Raw genomic sequence first — 19,497 nt, forward strand, 5'->3', positions numbered from 1 at the left:
AAAATTCCTAAGAAACAGAGCTGAGAAATTAAATGCATGTCTGCTCAGCAACAAACCTCATAATTTTCTAATGTGGAGTTGCTAAACACCAGAAATCCATGAAACTAAACTTGCTAGCATACAGTGTTTTGTCATTTGAGGAAATCATAGCTGTTAAAGATTATTTGAAGATTATTTTTTGCTGACTATTTAATTGGGCAATCCTTAATTTAGCTAATTTCCCCATCAAGAGCATATATTCTGATTATTGTCTAAATTCACTGGTGCCAGGCATCAAAGGACATACAATCTTTTATTATCTGCATGTCAGAAGTTATAAAATAGTTAATATATAATTATTTGACAAAGACAAGATGTATTTCGGTGGTATGTTTTTAACAAAGAAAAATATATCTTCAGCATTTTGACAATGCATGGGGTATGTATTAATCTTTTTTCTCCTATTACTTAGAAAGCAATAATATTTAAAAAAGAAGAAAATCTATGTCTAAAATATAGCTTGAAAACTCTAAATATTGATGTGTTCTCTCAAGATACCTTGGACTAGTTTATTATAGGGGCTTGTAACATTTACTGAATTTCTCTGTTTCCCATTTCTTTTTTACCAGCAGTAAATGGAAGTTAAATATGTAATGAATATTGGATCTTCACAGTCCACTTCTATAACTCCACAGTTTTGATGATAACTTCAGCTAAATGTTTGCAAGACTAATCTGAAAACATTTTGACATCTAACTACCCCAATCATAACCTATGATACCAAGAAAGATCTTCCTGTTAGGTAGAATGTTTGCAACTTAAAACCTTAGGCTGCTCCTGTGGTTACATGGTCTTGAGAAATTTAGACTGCAGCATTTTATTTGACCATAATTCAGTATTTCTATCAGCACTCAGGGAATATTTCATTAATGCCTATGATATGCCCACTGTTCTTGACACTGAGAGCAAAAGAGACAAAATGCTACCCTCATGAAATGAATATTCCACTGATGTATGATGAAGCACAAGAACTGAGGGCAAATTGAGCTGGTGGGCAGCTCACCAGCCACGGCCAGAAGGTCAGTTATTGTCCACTCACTGAATAAAATAAAGGGAGTCTGTGATTTGGCATAAAGCATAGCATTTGGAATCCGGACATCTGAATTTTAGGCAGTCTCTGACATTTTCCCTTGGTGCTAAGACAAGTCACTGAAACACTTTGGCATCCATTTGCCCATTGGCAAAGGTAGGATGAGGTCAGTTCCTCTTAATTTTCAGTCTTTGTGCTATGAGATGACTTCAATTTTCCTACACAATTGAGTCTAAATTTCATAATAAAGATCCCAACCGAACTAGCTTTAATTTCCCAGGTCTTATTTCCTTTGACTAAAACAAGTCCTCTCCTTTCCTGCTGGCTAATTCTTACTACTCTTTTAAGTCTTATTTCAAAGGAAGTTACCTTTGTGATATTTTGAGTTTGCCAATTTTCTGCCTTCATATATAATATAATGGGATACATATTTAGTATATTTAGAAGTGTTTCCTAAGGAGGGTCTTTTGGAAGTGGAACTACTGAGTCAAGTCAAATATGATAAATATTTTAAATTACCAAAATGATTTCCCCAAAACTTGAGATTCATCAGATGTAATGAGAACATTTGTTTCAAAAGATCATGTTTAAGCCTGAGTGTTATTACTTTAGTTTTTATTTTGGTCAATTGTTTACTTACGCATAGGACTCTACATCTCTCATAGATTAAGTTGGTTGGAAATCTCCACTTTGCTCATAATAATTAATTGATAAATATCCAACATATTGAACACAGAAAATATAGTGTTGTCACATAAATCAGAAGGACACAGAACATTGAAAGATGCAACATTTTTGAAAACATATGCTGATAATTATGAGCAGATGTATTTCAGTTTGATAAAAATTGAACTCACCTGATAGCTTTCTACTATTTTTTCTACAACATGCTCCCAATGAACAGATATCTCAGAAGATGATAAGACTTTTACTCCTACTGCTGTTGGGGCTTCACTGGGAGCTGAAATTTGATGAGAACATTGCATTCTTACATAAGATGCTTATATTAAGAAACTCAAATAGCACCATTTGCTGTATGAACGAATGAAACTATATTTTAGTATTTAAAATAGTTTTAATATTTCCAAAGGAAATAGTTCAATAATTTTATTACTTCTTCCTCTATTTTTATTTATGTCATGGCCATCAGTGATATACACACACACATATTCATATATATGAATGTTAATATAGAGACACATATACATACACACACACTTTTACAAAATATGGAAATCCATAATAATTTCTCTGATATCCTTGAGCAAGAACCATAATAATATTTTATATTTCTTTTAATTAACTTGTTTATGAAAACTTGTGAATGCAAATCAAAATTTATTATTAATATGTTCAACTTATCAACTCTCTATATATTATTAAAAATAAGAAAGTAGGTATTTCTTACAGAAAATTATTCATTAACAATTAATTTTCAACTTTCTCATGCTCTTTATATGAGCTAAAGATACACAGCAATACTTTCCTCTTTTTCTTTTACATTTAAGCTAAGTTTTTTTTAAGATTCTTTGAAACAAGTTGTGACATTCACTCTTTCTTGGGCTCAGGAAAGCTTTTACAAGTCTAATCTTCCAACTGGGCATCAAGTCAAATATGTATCAAAAAGGCCTCTGTTCAGTGAAAAAAAAGTACTCTATATCCCTTACAAAAATTACACAAAAAAACTAAGGAAATCTTAAGCAGGAATGATCAGGAATGATCAATTTTTATTGTCTTTTCTTAACAAGCCATAATTCTCTTTTATGCTAAAGTGTCCTGCATGTGAACACTGTTGTCTTTCCAAAACAAGGTAAATGTGTGGTGCTATGATTGATTTCTTAGCAGTAAAAGAGAAAATGAACATTTATACAAGTTTCGGCACATGCAGGTTTTATGAGGCTTTTGAAACATTTAGGAAAGAAATGTAATTAAATACAGATGGCCATAACTAAAGACATGACAAGCATGACCTTTACCTGATTACTTTAGCATCAAAAAATACATTAGGAATGATACTGGGTGAGAAGATAACTTGTAAAATATTTTATATTTTAATTTCTCTGTGAGTTGTACATATGTCATTCAAACTATTAAGATTGAGTCAAGTTATAATATTTTTTCCAAATTAGAGCTAGTTTTGAAAATGTAAAATTCATTACCGAGGATTAAAAAGTCCAGAATTGATGATAAATTTAGAAATTTCTACTTGTTTTTCTATGTGTTTTATCTTTCAAAAAGAGTGTGTGTACATAGATACATATATAAGATAGTTGTTTATATTTGTATTAGAAGTAAAGATCATGGAATGATTTGAATATATACATTTTTAACAAATATGAAAGCTAAAAAATCTATGACTATAGAGCATAAACTTTCAGGGATAGCTAAATATTTCTTGTGGACCAAACATAATGTAAATTGGGTAAACTAACAAATAATGCTTTTCCTCTAAGAAATCATAAGAATATTTCACATAGCTTTAAGTTTTAAAACCCTTCCATGGTTGCTTGTCACACATGTGCAAAGTGAAACTTATTCAAGCACAAATGTGTTAGGTCAGAAAGCAATTAAAAGTTCTATTTTCTCTTTTAGTTATTAATTATTTACCTAGTGCACATGAGTAGAAAGGTATAATAAGGAAGTATTATCTTTTTAAATAGGAAAATAAATAATAAAAATGTAGTAACTTAAATAGGAAATCATAGAAATTAGTAATTACATTTAAAACTATGTATCATTTATCACAGATATATAAAGTTCTTCAGGAACATGATCAGTTCAATTAAAGTTTCTAGAAAAACAGAGAACCAGTATCAGTAATTTTATCCCTTTCATATATATTTTTATATACAAGAAAAAAACTTCAATTGGCCTTCTGACCCCTTTTCATAGAATTATGCCTAAATTCCCTTTAATAAAATTCCAGGATGCTACTGTTGATAAAGAATCTGCCTGCAATGTTTGAGACCCTGGTTTAATCCCTGGGTAAGGAAGATCCCCTGGAGAAGGGAATGGCAACCCACTCTAGTATTCTTGCTGGGAGAATTCCATGGACAGAGGAGTCTGGTGGATTACAGTCTGTGGAGTTGCAAAGAACTGTACACAACTGAGCGACTAACACTAATGAACATGCTGCTGTAATGACAAAAAAAGTTACATAAATGCTACATTACACATTTTTTAGTTAAATGGAGAAATTTTATAAAAACATTATATTATTAATTAAATATATTAAAGAGTTGGTAAACTAGTGAATTTTATGGATGAACAGGCACACTGAGGTTCTCAAATCTAGAGAATTTCTGACAGCAAAATTATAATTAAGAGATCAGGAATAGGGTCTAAGCCAATGATTTTAGTGGCGATTTAACTATCATAAACACAATGTAAAGGATGAAAAATATTTTGGCAACATTCTTGTCATTTAGATAAAGAGACTGACATGCTGACTTAGCTCAAAATAATACTGAAAAGACTGCAAACAAAATGCCTACTAGAGAACCAGATTTTTAATCCCTCATCATGTCAGTGGGGCCTTTCTTTCACCTACCGTCTTGTGCGGAGTGGATGACAGCTGTGAGACTGTAGGGTCCATCTCCTTTGTTGTTGAAAGCTTTGACTTTGACTTGAAATGCAGTGGAAGGACGCATGGTCTCATCTTTATGGACATAGCGGCCAGTATCTGGATTAGTAACTGTCACTTTTTTCCATTCTTCTCCATCAAATGGCTTAAATGCCACTATGTAACCAAAATTGTTGCCATAGTGATATTCTCTTGACAATGGCTAAATAGAGATTAAAATGTTAAATAGGTTTAAGCAATACAGGTAACAGGAAGAAAATCATATGCAAACAAAAATGCTACACATGGAAGCAAGCTTTCTGTAAAAACATTTTTATTTCCTAAGTGAGAGCTGCCTACAAAAATTTGGCACAAACGAGCTGCAACACGTGAGACTTTGTTTACCAAGTTCACTATTTCTGAAACACCCTGGGGGAGGGGTACTTCTCACTCTGGGTCTTTTTACTTTCAGTTTCTTCCATCAAGGGTGCATTCCCTGAGTCAAAGGCTCTTCCCTCACTTTCTGAAGGCTAAAAAGCTACACAGAGTTTTGCCTGGCCACAGGATCTGCCATTTTAAGATTCTTTGTGCAATAATCCATATAATACATCCCCAGTTATTTTTTCCTTCTTTTACACTATTATGATCTACACTATATATTTACTGATTGTCTACTTTATTGTCTTTCTTGCCTAGTAGAACGTAAGTTTCATAAGAACAGGGTTATTGACAGTTTCGTTTACCTCTTTATCTCTAAAACCTAAACAAAGTCTCAAGTAGTATTCATTCAATGGATAAGTTAATGACTTTCTTTAGAGTTGAAAGACTATAATAAGAAAGTTAACTATACCCTGGAATATCTGTACGGCAACTGAACAGTAGAAACTGGTCACAGAAAAAGAAAGAAGGAGAAATGAGAAAAAGACAGCATTGCCTCCATCTGCAGGTGACTGGCTAGGCACCCTGTCTGACTCTAATACTGAAGAAAGACCTCTGTTTTACATTTTCTTAGAGCTATTATTGGACTTCCCTGGTGGCTCAGACAGTAAAGCGTCTGTCTATAATGTGGGAGATGCGGGTTCGATCCCTGGGTCAGGAAGATCCCCTGGAGAAGGAAATGGCAATCCACTCCAGTACTATTGCCTGGAAAATCCCATGGACAGAGGAGCCTGGTAGGCTAGGCTCCATGGGGTCACAAAGAATCGGACACGACTGAGCAACTTCTTACATGTCAATTACTCAATAAAGATGTCCATGTCAGCCCTAAATTCTGACTTAAAACAAATTCTACTGAGGCCTGGCATGCTGCGATTCATGGGGTCGCAAAGAGTCAGACATGACTGAGCGACTGAACTGAACTGAATTCATCATTTAATCTTTTTTGGCCATTATATATTTGCTTTTTACACAGAAATATCACAGTTAAAGTGTATTGAGGGAGAACCTTTAATTAAGTACAACATAGTAGCTTGAATATCCTTATGTTAAACAGGGATGCACGTAAATGTACAAAGTTCAAAGGAAGAAGAAGTTGTTCTTGGTTGCACAATATAGAAACTGTAAAGCATGATCACAAGGAGGTACATAACATAATTTTACATTATTAACAGAATAGCCTAACATTCCCACCAGACTTTAAACATTTCTTTTTCTTATTGATAGTTCTATACTTAATTTTTCCAATTTAGTATATCAGAATTGGGCTTCCCTGGTGGCTCAGATGGTAAAGAATCTGCCTGCAATGTGAGAGACCCAGGTTCAGTCCCAGGGTTGGGAAGATCCCCCGGAGAAGTGAATGGTAACCTATTCCAGTATTCTTGCCTGAAGAATTCCATGGACAGAGGAGCGTGGCAGGCTACAGTTCACGGTATCTCAAAGAGTCAGACATGACTGAGCGGCTAACATATTAGAATTAGCCTCGGAGCTTTCAGAATGTAGTGACTCTCTGGTCCTGTTCTGAGAGACTTGATTTCAAATTTATGGTAAATGAGTTCCAATCTGAATGTTTTGACAAGCTTCTCATCTTATTGTGAGGCAGACATCTATACATGTTGAGAACATAAAACCTAAAGAAGTAAAATGTTCAAATTTTCTAATATCTTCACTTTTTGTGTATCACACTGTCACTAAAACTGTCAAATCATTTGAGATTTGAATGAAGACGAGGCAATTTTTTCCTAAATCCTACTTTAATATATGATGTAATGACAAGTATAAAATATGACTATACAATACAGAGTGAAGTCAACTTTGGCTAAATATCCACTTATTGTATAAATTAATTTGACACACATGAAGAATAAAACCTGTTCGTTATATCTGTAGTTTTCGGAATTTTTTGGAGTCTTAATTGTGTTCTTTGACCATCAGCAGAGATTAAATACTAAAAGTATTTAATGGATACATAGAGCTATATAAGGCATGTTATCTACATAAATGCCAGATATCTAATTCAGACACATTTATGTTATCAAAGTTTTCCCCATCCCCAATATCTCTGTCACTTCAAAAATCCAGCTAGGATGCATTATTTTCCAAACATTATAATCTCTGATATAGAGCTCCCTTTGGGTCATAAAATTTTAATAAAATATTTTGGATACCTTAATAATAAGTCATTTGTGGGGCCTTCTAAGACTGACCTATAGTGGTAAATTACATGTGCTGATGAAAGTAAGTTTCAAATCAGAGAGCAAGGGCCAATTTAAAAACAGATGCTGATACAAAAGATTTTTTAACTGAATCTTTGAAATTTTGAAAGTCCAGAGCAAAAATTATGAATTGCAACTGGGTTATGAGGCCACAGTGAGTACAGAGTACATTTGTCTCTGGAATGAAAGAATTGAATGTTTATTTAATCTTTTAGGCCTAGGCCTATAGAGACTATAGCATCAATAATTTATTTTTGCATAGGAATGGCACACTAAGCCATAGTAAATTAGGCAAAATCTGGCATGCATTAGAGAAAAAAAAATATTTTAGTAATTTATTCTTATTTGTTCTTGAGGCATTGTTGTTTATTTCAGGAAACAAAATGGGTTTGAGATTAAGTGTAGGTAAAGCAACAAATAACATGTGTAACTTCTTAACACTTACCGCCCATGTTATGGTCAGTTCTCTGTTGCTTCCACCCCCACCTCCTACATCTGAAGGAGCCACATTAGGTGCTGAAACAAACAAATAAAACCACAAAAGAGAGGCCATGTGATTTTTTTCTGATGTTAGATTTCTTATTCACTTAGAAACCATACACATTTTTTTTTTCTTTTACCAGGAAAGACAAGCTGCACACAATATGTTCTATTATAATGACAATGCCCCAGAGTTGCTGTAATAATCTGATTTTCTGCCAAGATAAAAATTAATTCAGTGCTATAGGAAATGTGCTGGTTTCCTTCACCAAAAGGTAGTGAAGCAAATTTGCCTTCCCTTTTTAAATTATTTTCTGTGTCCTTTCTTTTAATATGATTTTGAAAGATTGGACACATTTTATTGGGAAAATATTTCAGAGCTCTTGTTTTGAACTCTATAAACTTCTAACAACATACTGTTGGGTTAGTTTCATGCCTCAGTCTACAAATAACTGTTAAGAAATGGAACATGCACGTTAACATAGGATTGTGCTTCCCAAAGATATTTGGAAACATTACAAATCTAATACTGTTCTTGTGTTCTCATTTTCAACGCCTAAATCTCTTCAGGAACCCTGTCCTGTCAGGGTTCTCCCTTACTTCTATCTTTTTATAACATCACTCGATTTTTCAGTGTCTCTACTGTAGTGACCATCCTTTGAAATCTCTCAGCCTTAAAAATCATCCTATAATACTGCTTTACACTTAACCTCCAAGCCATCTCACCCTTTCCTGTCACTGAGGTGCAAAGAACTGATACATGATTATTTTTGTACTTCACTCTATAATCACTTTTTAACGATGCATAATCTGTTTTCTATGTCTTCATATTACTGAAATCACTCTCTCAAAAATCACAAAATTGCTTTTAACTACCAACTCCAATGGCTTTTTGTTTTTCTCCAAGTTATTCTCTCTCCTATCAGATTTGTAGGTGGTTCACTGGCAAAGAATCTGTCTACAATGCAGAAGATGTGGATTCAGTCCCTAGGTTGGGAAGATCCCCTGGAGAAGGAAATGGGAACCCACTTCAGTATTTTTGTCTGGGAAATCTCATGGACAAAATGAATGTGCTGGTTTACTTCAACAAAAGATAGTGAGGCAGATTTGCCTTCCCATGTTTTATTTATTTGAAAACCTATAGTCCATAGGTTACAAAACAGTTGAACACGACTAAAAAATAAGATTAAATACTGTATCTTATTGTAGGCTACATCTTATTGGATTTGCATCTGATTGGAGTTGTACAGATAAATATTAAAGCAGTTTATTCCTGTACTCCAAGCACTTGGAGACCAGCTACCCAGCTACACGGAAGAAGACCGTGTCTTTACTGTGAACACACATTTTCCCACACAACTGCTATGACTCAGTCTGAGATATTATTCCCAGTTCTCTTAAAAGTTTAAAGAACAGATGAAATGTCGTTTCTTCCTTGACTTTCCAAATAGTCCTTTCAAAAGGAAACAGCAACACCTTGGAGAGAGTATTTATTTACAGATCCTAATGTAACTGTGATTCTCAAATACTTCAAAATTTCCTCTGTGTTAGTTATGAAAATTCTTTGCTGAACTATGTATAGTAATTATATAGAAACAAACAAAATGGAAGATATTTTTTATATCTATAAAATTATATGGCTTACTTTCCAGATTAAGAAATTAATGTGAAGTTTGAGAGATTTTTTAATTCAACTGTCACTACTTGAGAGTTAGAAATTAAATTTAGTGTTTGGGGGTGTTGAAAGTTAATTTACTTGTAGCACTTTAGATGAAATACATATTAAAGGAGTCCTCAGGCCTAGAAGAGAAGATAACAATTTCAAGGGCCCTTGCTGAACAATCTGACTTGGGGGATGACAAGACTAAATTTTAAGTCCCACCTTGATACTCAGGGCAGATTGCATCAGCATGGGACCCCTCAACCCCTGCCCAGGACCCTGCCCATCCGGCCAACCCTATTTATCCCCAAACTGCCATCTCAGCTAAAGATTACCCAGAGGCCCCGCCTGACTAAATCTTCCCAAATCACTTCTGCAAAACCTCCCGTTAGATATGAAGCCTTCCTAATCCCGTACCCACTCAGCCTGGTTGTTAGAATGACTATCGTCCCTCCTTGCCTGAATAAAGGTAACCTGTCTCCGTTGAGGTCATATTCCTTTCTTCATTGTCTCGTCTGGAACTATACCTTACACATATTGAAGGCTGAAACATTAGAATACTCTTGGAAATTCTTTAAACTCCATAACTCATGTTCTGAAGCCTAAACTCTACGTGCTATAGAGAAACAAAAAGCATGTTGTCTTGCAATCAATGAATAAATCAAATTTTGTGTGTTTAAGTATAAATATTGTGATGACAGACAAGTAATTTCAAAAGTAACTCCAGAATAATTTTTTATACTGGAATTTGTTGAATCAGGTATTGCCTTCATCAGGGCAAGTATTATTTGCCAAAGCATTTCACTATAATCCTTTTTATTATAATCAAATAGTCTGCTTATGTTATAGTGAATGTTTTTCCTATTTCATAACACTTATTCTAAAGATAATTTTGCTCTTCAAAGATCATCCATTGAGTTCATTATGCTGAAAACAAGACAAACAAAAGCTCAGAAATAAAAGTAGCTCTATCTCTTAACAGAGTGTCTTATACTTTACTTGGAATAATAATTGATTTAATTTCCTTCTTTGAGCTTTAATGTTCAGTTGTAAATTTAGCAGCTAAGGGACATTTTTTTCACAAGGGAATTGGACTACACATCTGACATGAATCTGAGCAACTAGCTGTTCTGTATTTGTATTTAGTCCTGCATTGGACTTGGTCAGATAGTGATTCCGTTCAAGGAAGTAAATTACCCTGAGCACAAGGAAGTTTATTTAACTTTAGGCTCCAGGGCATTTAACAGTGAGCAAACTAGGTGTTCTCTTAATGATAGATCATTAAAAATAATTTTAATAAATATTTTGAAAAATATAAAGTTCTTGAATTAATCACAAATAAACAATTAAAAGTACTGAGGTTTTTTAACTCATGCTTTTGCCATGATTTCAGTCTAACAGTGATTCCTTAATGACGTTTATAGGATGGCTTTTGAATTTTAGTTGTAGATCTAGAAAATATTTAAAAAGAAAATCAAGCCAATACCATGATTCATCTTTCCTAAGTTATGAAACTAATGCTGTCAATTTTATTTTTAGATTTAGCACTTAAATAATTTGCATAGAAGTACCTTTGGGGACTTTAGCATTTTATTTAACAATATGTAAATCACCTTGGGACATATTCTAAATTATAAAAATCATGTAGTAGAGGCTCTTGACAGAATATATTGATTATTCAGTTCTTATTAATTATTGCTTTAATTTTAAAAGCTATTTTTACAGAGATAAAGTTACCATGGATATATTGGGTCGATCAAAAACAGTCATTTGGGTTTTTCCATAATATCATCCAGAAAAACTTAAATAAACTTCCTGGCTAACCCAATAGCTTCTTATTTTAATTTGCATCAGAATTTGTGATTTAAAACAAATTTTTTAGTAAGAAATTCAAACTGGCAAGTAATACTCTAGAATCTAGCCAAACAAAGCGATTAAAGTCTTACATCTGCTTTTATTCTATCTGTAAATATATTTTCTTTCTGAAGAGATTAATAAAATTAATAAAGTCAAAAAATTAATAAAATAAAATGAACTGCACATTTGGATATTCAGATGAGTTGCCCATAACCCATGATCTACTGTTCTCATGGTGGAGCACATTGCTAACAATTTTAATGCATCTACCATGTTAAATTGATGCTCTTTACAGGTGAGGAAGATCCCCTGGGGGAGGGCATGGGGACCCACTCTAGTATTCTTGTTGGAGAATCCCATGACAGAGAAGCCTAGCAGGCTGTGGTCGATAGCATTGCAAAGAGTCTGATAAAACTGAAGCAATCTAGCACACACGCATCAGATAAAAGAGATATAGGGTCTGAGATAGTTCACAAAAATACTAATGTCTTTAGGGCTTATCAGGCCAAATTTGTTGTTTGCTTATTAATCTAAATTTTGCTGTCAAACAGGAAATTTTAAAGCATGTAACAAAGTAAATTTGTTAATTTCTCAGTGGAATGTTAATCTAAAATCAAGTAATCTGGAGAAAGTTCAGATGGGCAGAAAAGAATGCTACAAACTGAAATAATCATAATAAATAGTAAATTTATTATTAATATAAAGAACTCAGACCAATTATGGATATTTCATTTAAGTGAAAGAATGAACACTTCCCAGTTTATCTCACTGTATTAAAAACAAAAGCATCTAATGCATATGTTAACTTTATTTTGAACAAAACAAATTGCAATTATTAATGGATTTGTCTATATTTTTATATACAATTATCACTGTAGCTTTGATCACTACTTTTCTTTTCACTATCCTCTATTAATTTACAACTTCCAGAACCATCCTCTTTTCCTTCTTTTTCCTCTCTTTTCCTACAAATAATTTTAAGTACCACTTATAGATACTAAGCTGTGCTAAGCACTAAAGTTACAATACGAATAAAATCTGATTTCAGTCCTGAAGATGCTAATATAGTACAAGCTAAATATGTACAACTAGTTTTAATTCATATGTTAAATATCTACAATGTATTACAAAATCCCCAGTAACAGTTTGCTGGATGAATGTATGAAGTGAAAGTCGCTCAGTCATGTCCGACTCTGTGTGACCCCATGGATTGTATAGTCCATGGAATTCTCCAGACCAGAATACTGGAGTGAGTAGCCTTTTCCTTCTCCAGGGGATCTTCCCAACCCAGGGATCCAACCCAGGTCTCCCACATCCATCCACAAGATGGATTCTTAACCAGCTGAGCCACAAGGAAAGCCCAAGAATACTGGAGAGGGTAGCCTATCCCTTCTACAACTGGGGTCTTCTGAATTGCAGACAGATTCTTTGCCAACTGAGGTATGAGGGAAGGACGAGATGAATTTATGAATGCATGTAAGAAAGTCCAGTGTATTAAGACTCATAGAACTCCGAGAGGATTTTTATGTATCACACCTAACTGGGTACTCAGGTTAGCACTTTAAAACAAGATTTTTCTATTGTATTATTAGTGACAGCTACTGAAGTTAATATAGTATCTTACTGGCTATTAAATATGTTCTTGATATCATTCTTCTCCTTTATCAAACATATCTAAAAGATAAAAGTATATGAAAGAGCAGAATATCTTCATTGGACATGAAATTTAAGTTCTAAACATGGTATGAAAGCGTTGATTCCAGTGTTATAGTATTTTTTCTCTTTTCCTTCTTAGTTGTGTCTGGTAAATAAATGGCAAAAGCTTTTAAAGCAAACCGGAGTATACCATTTTAGGATACTGGCTTGCCAACTGTACCTACAGAGCTATTAACCATAAGGGTTTGGTCTTACAATGACACATCACTTTGAAGGATGCTTTTGTTATCTCTCATTTACAGTCAAAATTAAATGGGTTACAAACACATCTTCTAATTCTTCATTTGGGACCATCCATTTTATAATGCACTTGTCTGAAACCAAAGAATATACCCAACTGTGCCTTGTGATCTTAACATTAAGTAATTGGACAGATAAGGGTGTATGCTGCATTAGATAATGTCCTGTCTTTCAGTCAGCACAATGAGGCACACAGTACCCTTCCCATCAAATGGGAACTAGCCTTTATCTCATATAACAAATGTTGGCATCTCTTAGAGACTTGATATAATGGTACATGACAAGACAAATAACCCCCTGTTTCAGAAAGTATTTTTTTGTACGGGTAAAAAATATAAATGTCCAATTTTATGAATACTCAATTTTTCAAAAACAGGATGAAAGAAAAAACAGCAATTAAAGAGAAAGTCTGTTGAATTTTATTGTATTAAATATATAGACATATTCTTGTAAGATGATTGAAATTATATGATTCTCTACTATGTTTAGAAAAATGGAAACATTACCAAAGCTGGTGATTTATTTCAGAGTAGATAATATTTTTTATAACCATATTAAAGCATAAAATGAGCATTGAGATCATAATAAAAATTTGATTCAGCAAATATTACATGCTGGAAAGTACTGACTTTGCTTTCCTTACATGTTTCTAATCATTAAAAGACTTCATAAGGTAAATAATTTCCACTTAGAGGTGAAAAAAATTGAGGTTTAGGGAGGTGGAGTAATGTGTCTCCAATCACAGAGATTTTAAATGATGGAACTAATATTCTACTAAAGGATCAATGTCCCAGAACTTTAATACTGCACATTGTCCTTCTAGCAAGTTGTTTAGGAATAAAGCTTTTATTATTACAAAGCCCTTAATTTAAATTCCAGCTCTGCTTCACATTAACTGAATGGGATCTTGACTTCTTTGTCTGTAAATTAGAAATAATAATACAAGTGAATAAAGTTACTGTGGGAATTAAATTGAGCAATGAAAGTAGAGAGTTTAGCACTCTGGGATAACACACAGAAAGTACATAAATGATAGTAGGCATAAAGTTAATTAATAAAGGATCTAAAATATTTTCTTATGAAAGGTTAACAAATGTATTACAGAATATAGGTTTTATTTTTTCACAATTGAAAGGAATGCATCATTTCACTATGTCACTATAGAGTCATATCTTGCATTGTGAATGACTGTTACTGCTTCATGTGTTTGTTTTGTGTTTGAAGGCTTTTAAGAGAAGTTGTTTTCCAAGCACACTAGAGAGAGAATTAAGTCCTTAACAAAATACATTTCAGCAAACATAATGTTAGAGGTGATACTTCATGAAGGTGATGCCAAAAGTTATTGGTTGAAAGTAATAACCTTACCAAAATTTTAGGTTTGATATCACTCTGAAACAAATTGTTCCAGCATTTCTAAAGATATGAAAACATTAAGGTTGGAAAGTCTTCGGAGTCACATGAAAACTCCTGGCAAAATGTACATCAAAAAGTATTCTAGTCTTTTAAATATAATATTAAATATAAATTATATTCAGAGATTCACATATGAAACAGTTAGATTAAATCTTTCTCTCTGAACATTTTTATTGTTGCTCTTAAAAACATTTCATTTAATTGATTCTATACTGAGATTAAAAAATCTAAATTCTTATGATAATTCTGGCCAGATGATCAACCAAAGTATATTAAAGCAATAAGTTTTGAAATAAATAATTTTTTGGTAACAAAATTTCTCAGAAGGAAAAGGGAGGGTCTACTAACATCGTCGATGCCAGAGAAAATATCTTCCCTCCCCATGAACAATGTTATTTTTGGATTAGAATTAATTCACATTTTACTGGTCAACATAGGACAGAAAATTAATCAAGCTCTATGAAATTAGAAAAAAAAAAGCTTATATCTAAGGTAAATCTGTTATAATTTTAAACTGAAATTGGTTTATTTTGACTGATTTAATCATTTGATATTTTTGCAATTTTATTTAGAAAATGAATACTTATTGAAGCAAGTACATGACCTCTCAGCAAGAATTATGTGGTTTAAACCACCTGTCAGATAATGTCCCAGTTCTTTTTTATTTTTGATTTTCAAGAAGGGACAACTATGTTCAGTTCATCACATAGAAGCTTCTATTACAAACATATGAGGCTTTAATAATAAAAACCAAACTCAAGGATCCTGGCTGTCTGGTATCTGCATTCTCTAAAGCTGCAATTTATATTATCTCTGTATCCTAATGAGATTTCTGTGAAGTAGAGTAAAAGAAACAATTGTGTTCATTTCACAGGTGGATATATGATGGCAAATAAAAAATGTTATTTAAGTCATATGTTTCTGTAATTGAGAATGAAATGTGAACTTCTACTAGAACACTAATAAAATTTCATGTAAATGACTGTGCTTTTAAAACCTGCTTGAGAAACCACCTTTAAGAGAGAAAGTTGAATGTATCAGGTCTGGATCTGAATTCTGAATCTTGAAAATAGTTATACCAACCTAGGCAAACTATTTAGTGTCTCTGAGTCTACTGCTTATTAATGAGTATTGGATTATAATACCTTCCATTAAAACTATTAAAAAGCTAAGATCATGGTGTTTGGCCCCATTACCGCATGGCAAATAGAAGAGGAAAAGGTGGAAGCAATGACAGATTTCCTCTATTTTGGCTTTAAATTCATTGTGGCCAGTGACCACAGCCATGAATCAGAAGACAATTGCTTCTTGGCAGGAAAGGTATGACAGGTCTAGACAGTGTGTTGAAAAGCAGAGAAATCACTCTGCAGACAAAGGTCAGTATAGTCAAGGCTACGGTCTTCCTAGTGGTCATGTAGTTTTGTGAGAGCTGGACTGTAAAGAAGGCAGAGGGCCAAAGAATTGATGCCTTTGAACTGTGGTGCTGGAGAAGACTCCTGAGAGTTCCTTGGACTGTAAGGAAATCAAACCAGTCAATCTTAAAGGAAATCAACCCTGGATATTCATTAGGACTGATGCTGAAGCTGAATCTCTTATTTTGGTCAACTGATGTGAACAGCTGAATCATTGGAAAAGTCCCTGCTTCTGGGAAAGCTTGAGGGCAGAAGGAGAAGAGGGCATCAGAGGATAAAATAGTTGAATGCCATCTCCGATCAAATGGACATGAAGTTGGGCAAACTCCAGGAGATGGTGAGGGACAGGGAAGCTTGGTGTGCTGCTGTCCATGGGGTTGCAGAGTCAGACACAATTGGGCAACTGAACAATAACAACAATATAATACCTACCTCAAAACATTATTAGGAGGACTAACTGAAACGTATGTGAAAATACTCAGAATAGATCAGTATTTTAGTGTTTCTATTCTTTTTTTATTATAGAATCATCTGTTTTATCTGGTAAACTACATGAAGTTACATGAAACTTTAAGAGAGAGTTTACTGATGGCAGTCTTCGTGAATAATTTAGCTTTAAAAACTAAAGACAGTACAATTCATAATTATATTTAGAAGTTAGGCCAAGGGATTGATGTAGCCAGAAATGTGGATAAACGTTATTAAGATATCACAGCAGAATTTTAATGGCGTTCTGTCATCCATTTAAAATATTTTTCGCCAAATAAAGCACTGAAGTTTGGCAAGGCATAGTAAAAATAAACAGACTCAGAGAGTCTACAAAACATTTTCTTTTTCATAGACAAGGAATGATAAAGAAAAGTTATTATTAGAATCAGAACAATATTTTTGCCTAGAAATGCAAGGGAGAAGGAAAACAGAGTGGAATATTTCTTGTATGAACAGTTATTAAAATGGAGTTGGTTTTCAGCATAAAAATTGAACCGAAATTGGAAGAATAGCTATGGTTGAGCTGAAAAGAGCACATTTAGAGTGACACTTAATACTCAAAAGAACATAACTATTTCTAAGGTGCTCTGACTCCCCAGGTGTGCAGATCTGACAGTCTCCTTCACTATCTCTCCACAATCTGCTCATCCTACTCTCCTGCCCATACTTTCATCCATGTGACCATTCAGTTATAAATGTCTCTGAAAGACAGAAAAAAATGCGAGCCTTCCAGATCAAGGAAACTGTTTACATGACTCTGCCTGGTTAAGCTTCAAAATTTACATTCTAAAATTTATATTCTAAATGGGCTTCCCTGGTGGCTTAGATGGTAAAAAATCTGACAGCAATGTGGAAGACCCAGGTTTGATCCCTGGGTAGGGAAGATCCCCTGGAGAAGGGAAAGGCAACCCATTCCAGTATTCTTACTTGGGGAATTCCATGGACAGAGGAGCCTGGTGGGTCCATGGGGTCACAGTCAGACATGACTGAGAGACTAACACTTTCACTTCTATTCTAAACGCCAAATTCATTTAAGTAGTGTCTAGAGGATCACAGACTTGCCTTTATTTACCTCTTTTCCATTAGTTATGTAAAAATATTTTAAAGCTTTGTATCTTCTCTTTTGATTTTTGACTTCTTGGCCCATAATGTGCACACATGTGTGAAATACATATATATACATTTTTAATTACTTACTTCACAGCATTATTTCTAAATATGTTCAATTATGTATTAAAAGTAATCACTGAATTTCTAAAACTTTTAAATTTTAAAACATTTTTTCTACATACCAGCGCCATCTGTTTTAATTTTGTTTGATGGTATACTGGGCTCTCCCATACCCAATGTATTTGTTGCTACCACACGAAATTCATATTCCATCCATGGGATTAAATCCACTGCTCTTGCTGCCTCCATGTTTCCTTCAATAATTGGGGGATCTAAATAAAACAAATATTAAATAGAGAATATTAGTTGAGTAATATCACTCTTATAATTCCCTATTTTTATTTTACTCTTTTGAGAAAATGGCACATATTCCACTAAGTCAAATATAAATAAAAACTAGGATGACAACATGTTAATTACATATAAAGAATTGGAAGAGAGGTCCTTAAGAAAATCTTAGACCTTAGAAAGACAGACACACATATGTATCATTTATTTAGTAAGTATAGGTCAGGAGCACTAAGATTCTGCTCTTCTAACTGACTCCCAGTTCAGGTCTTTGCTGCTAGTCCACCGCCTACACTCTGAACACTGAGAATATGTATTCTGAAGACAGAATCCAGAAAAATTCTTGATGCGAGGGTATGATTCAGGAAGTTAAAATTTTTCTGGACTCAAACTGATATAGTGTATGGGTGGCAAATGATTGATTAGTACAGTACCTATATGTTTATACCCTTTTGTTGTTAGCTTTTTAGATTTAAACCCAAATCATTTGGGGCAGTTATTAATAAATGTTAAAATAATTCATTCAGATTTATTTAATATTCAGAATTTATGCTACTAGATATTAATAGGAAAATTATACCTTAGGGGTAAGATATGCTTCAAGATTGTTTATTTAATTGAACTATTAGAAAACATTCAACCAAGGCAGGACCATACATTATTTTCAGTTCAGTTCAGTTCAGTTCAGTCACTCAGTCCATGTCCGACTCTTTGCGACCCCATGAGTCACAGCACGCCAGGCCTCCCTGTCCATCACCAACTCCTGGAGTTGACTCAAACTCATGTCCATCAAGTCGATGATGCCATCCAGCCATCTCATCCTCTGTCGTCCCCTTTTCCTCCTGCCCCCAATCCCTCCCAGCATCAGAGTCTTTTCCAATGAGTCAATGCTTCGCATGAGGTGGCCAAAGTACTGGAGTTTCAGCTTTAGCATCATTCCTTCCAAAGAACACCCAGGGCTGATCTCCTTTAGGATGGACTGGTTGGATCTCCTTGCAGTCCAAGGGACTCTCAAGAGTCTTCTCCAACACCACAGTTCAAAAGCATCAATTCTTCGGCGCTTAGCGTTCTTCACCGTCCAACTCTCACATCCATACATGACCACAGGAAAAACCATAGCCTTGATTAGACGGACCTTTGTTGGCAAAGTAATGTCTCTGTTTTTGAATATGCTGTCTAGGTTGGTCATAACTTTCCTTCCAAGGAGTAAGCATCTTTTAATTTCATGGCTGCAATCACCATCTGCAGTGATTTTGGAGCCCCCAAAAATAAAGTCTGACACTGTTTCCACTGTTTCCCCATCTATTTCCCATGAAGTGATGGGACTAGATGCCATGATCTTCGTTTTCTGAATGTTGAGCTTTAAGCCAACTTTTTCGCTCTCCTCTTTCACTTTCATCCAGAGGCTTTTTAGTTCCTTTTCACTTTCTGCCATTAAGGATGGTGTCATCTGCATAAGTTAGTTCTTATAAAATATTTTTTAGGGCTTC

General features: G+C 34.1%; 1 protein-coding gene across 2 annotated transcripts in view; it reads right to left on the reverse strand.

The window, feature by feature from the left end:
- Positions 1-19,497, reverse strand: part of CNTN1 (contactin 1) — a 421,509-nt gene that overhangs the window by 63,011 nt on the left and 339,001 nt on the right. For both annotated transcript variants that reach the window (XM_069584608.1, XM_069584609.1), the window contains 4 exons: positions 17,842-17,991; positions 7,728-7,798; positions 4,620-4,854; positions 1,927-2,030 (listed from right to left, as the gene is read on the reverse strand). In XM_069584608.1, the coding sequence (XP_069440709.1) occupies positions 1,927-2,030; positions 4,620-4,854; positions 7,728-7,798; positions 17,842-17,991 (560 nt within the window). The remainder of the gene's footprint in view (positions 1-1,926; positions 2,031-4,619; positions 4,855-7,727; positions 7,799-17,841; positions 17,992-19,497) is intronic.

The sequence above is a fragment of the Ovis canadensis genome, chromosome 3 (assembly GCF_042477335.2).
Source record: "Ovis canadensis isolate MfBH-ARS-UI-01 breed Bighorn chromosome 3, ARS-UI_OviCan_v2, whole genome shotgun sequence".
NCBI lineage: Eukaryota > Metazoa > Chordata > Mammalia > Artiodactyla > Bovidae > Ovis > Ovis canadensis.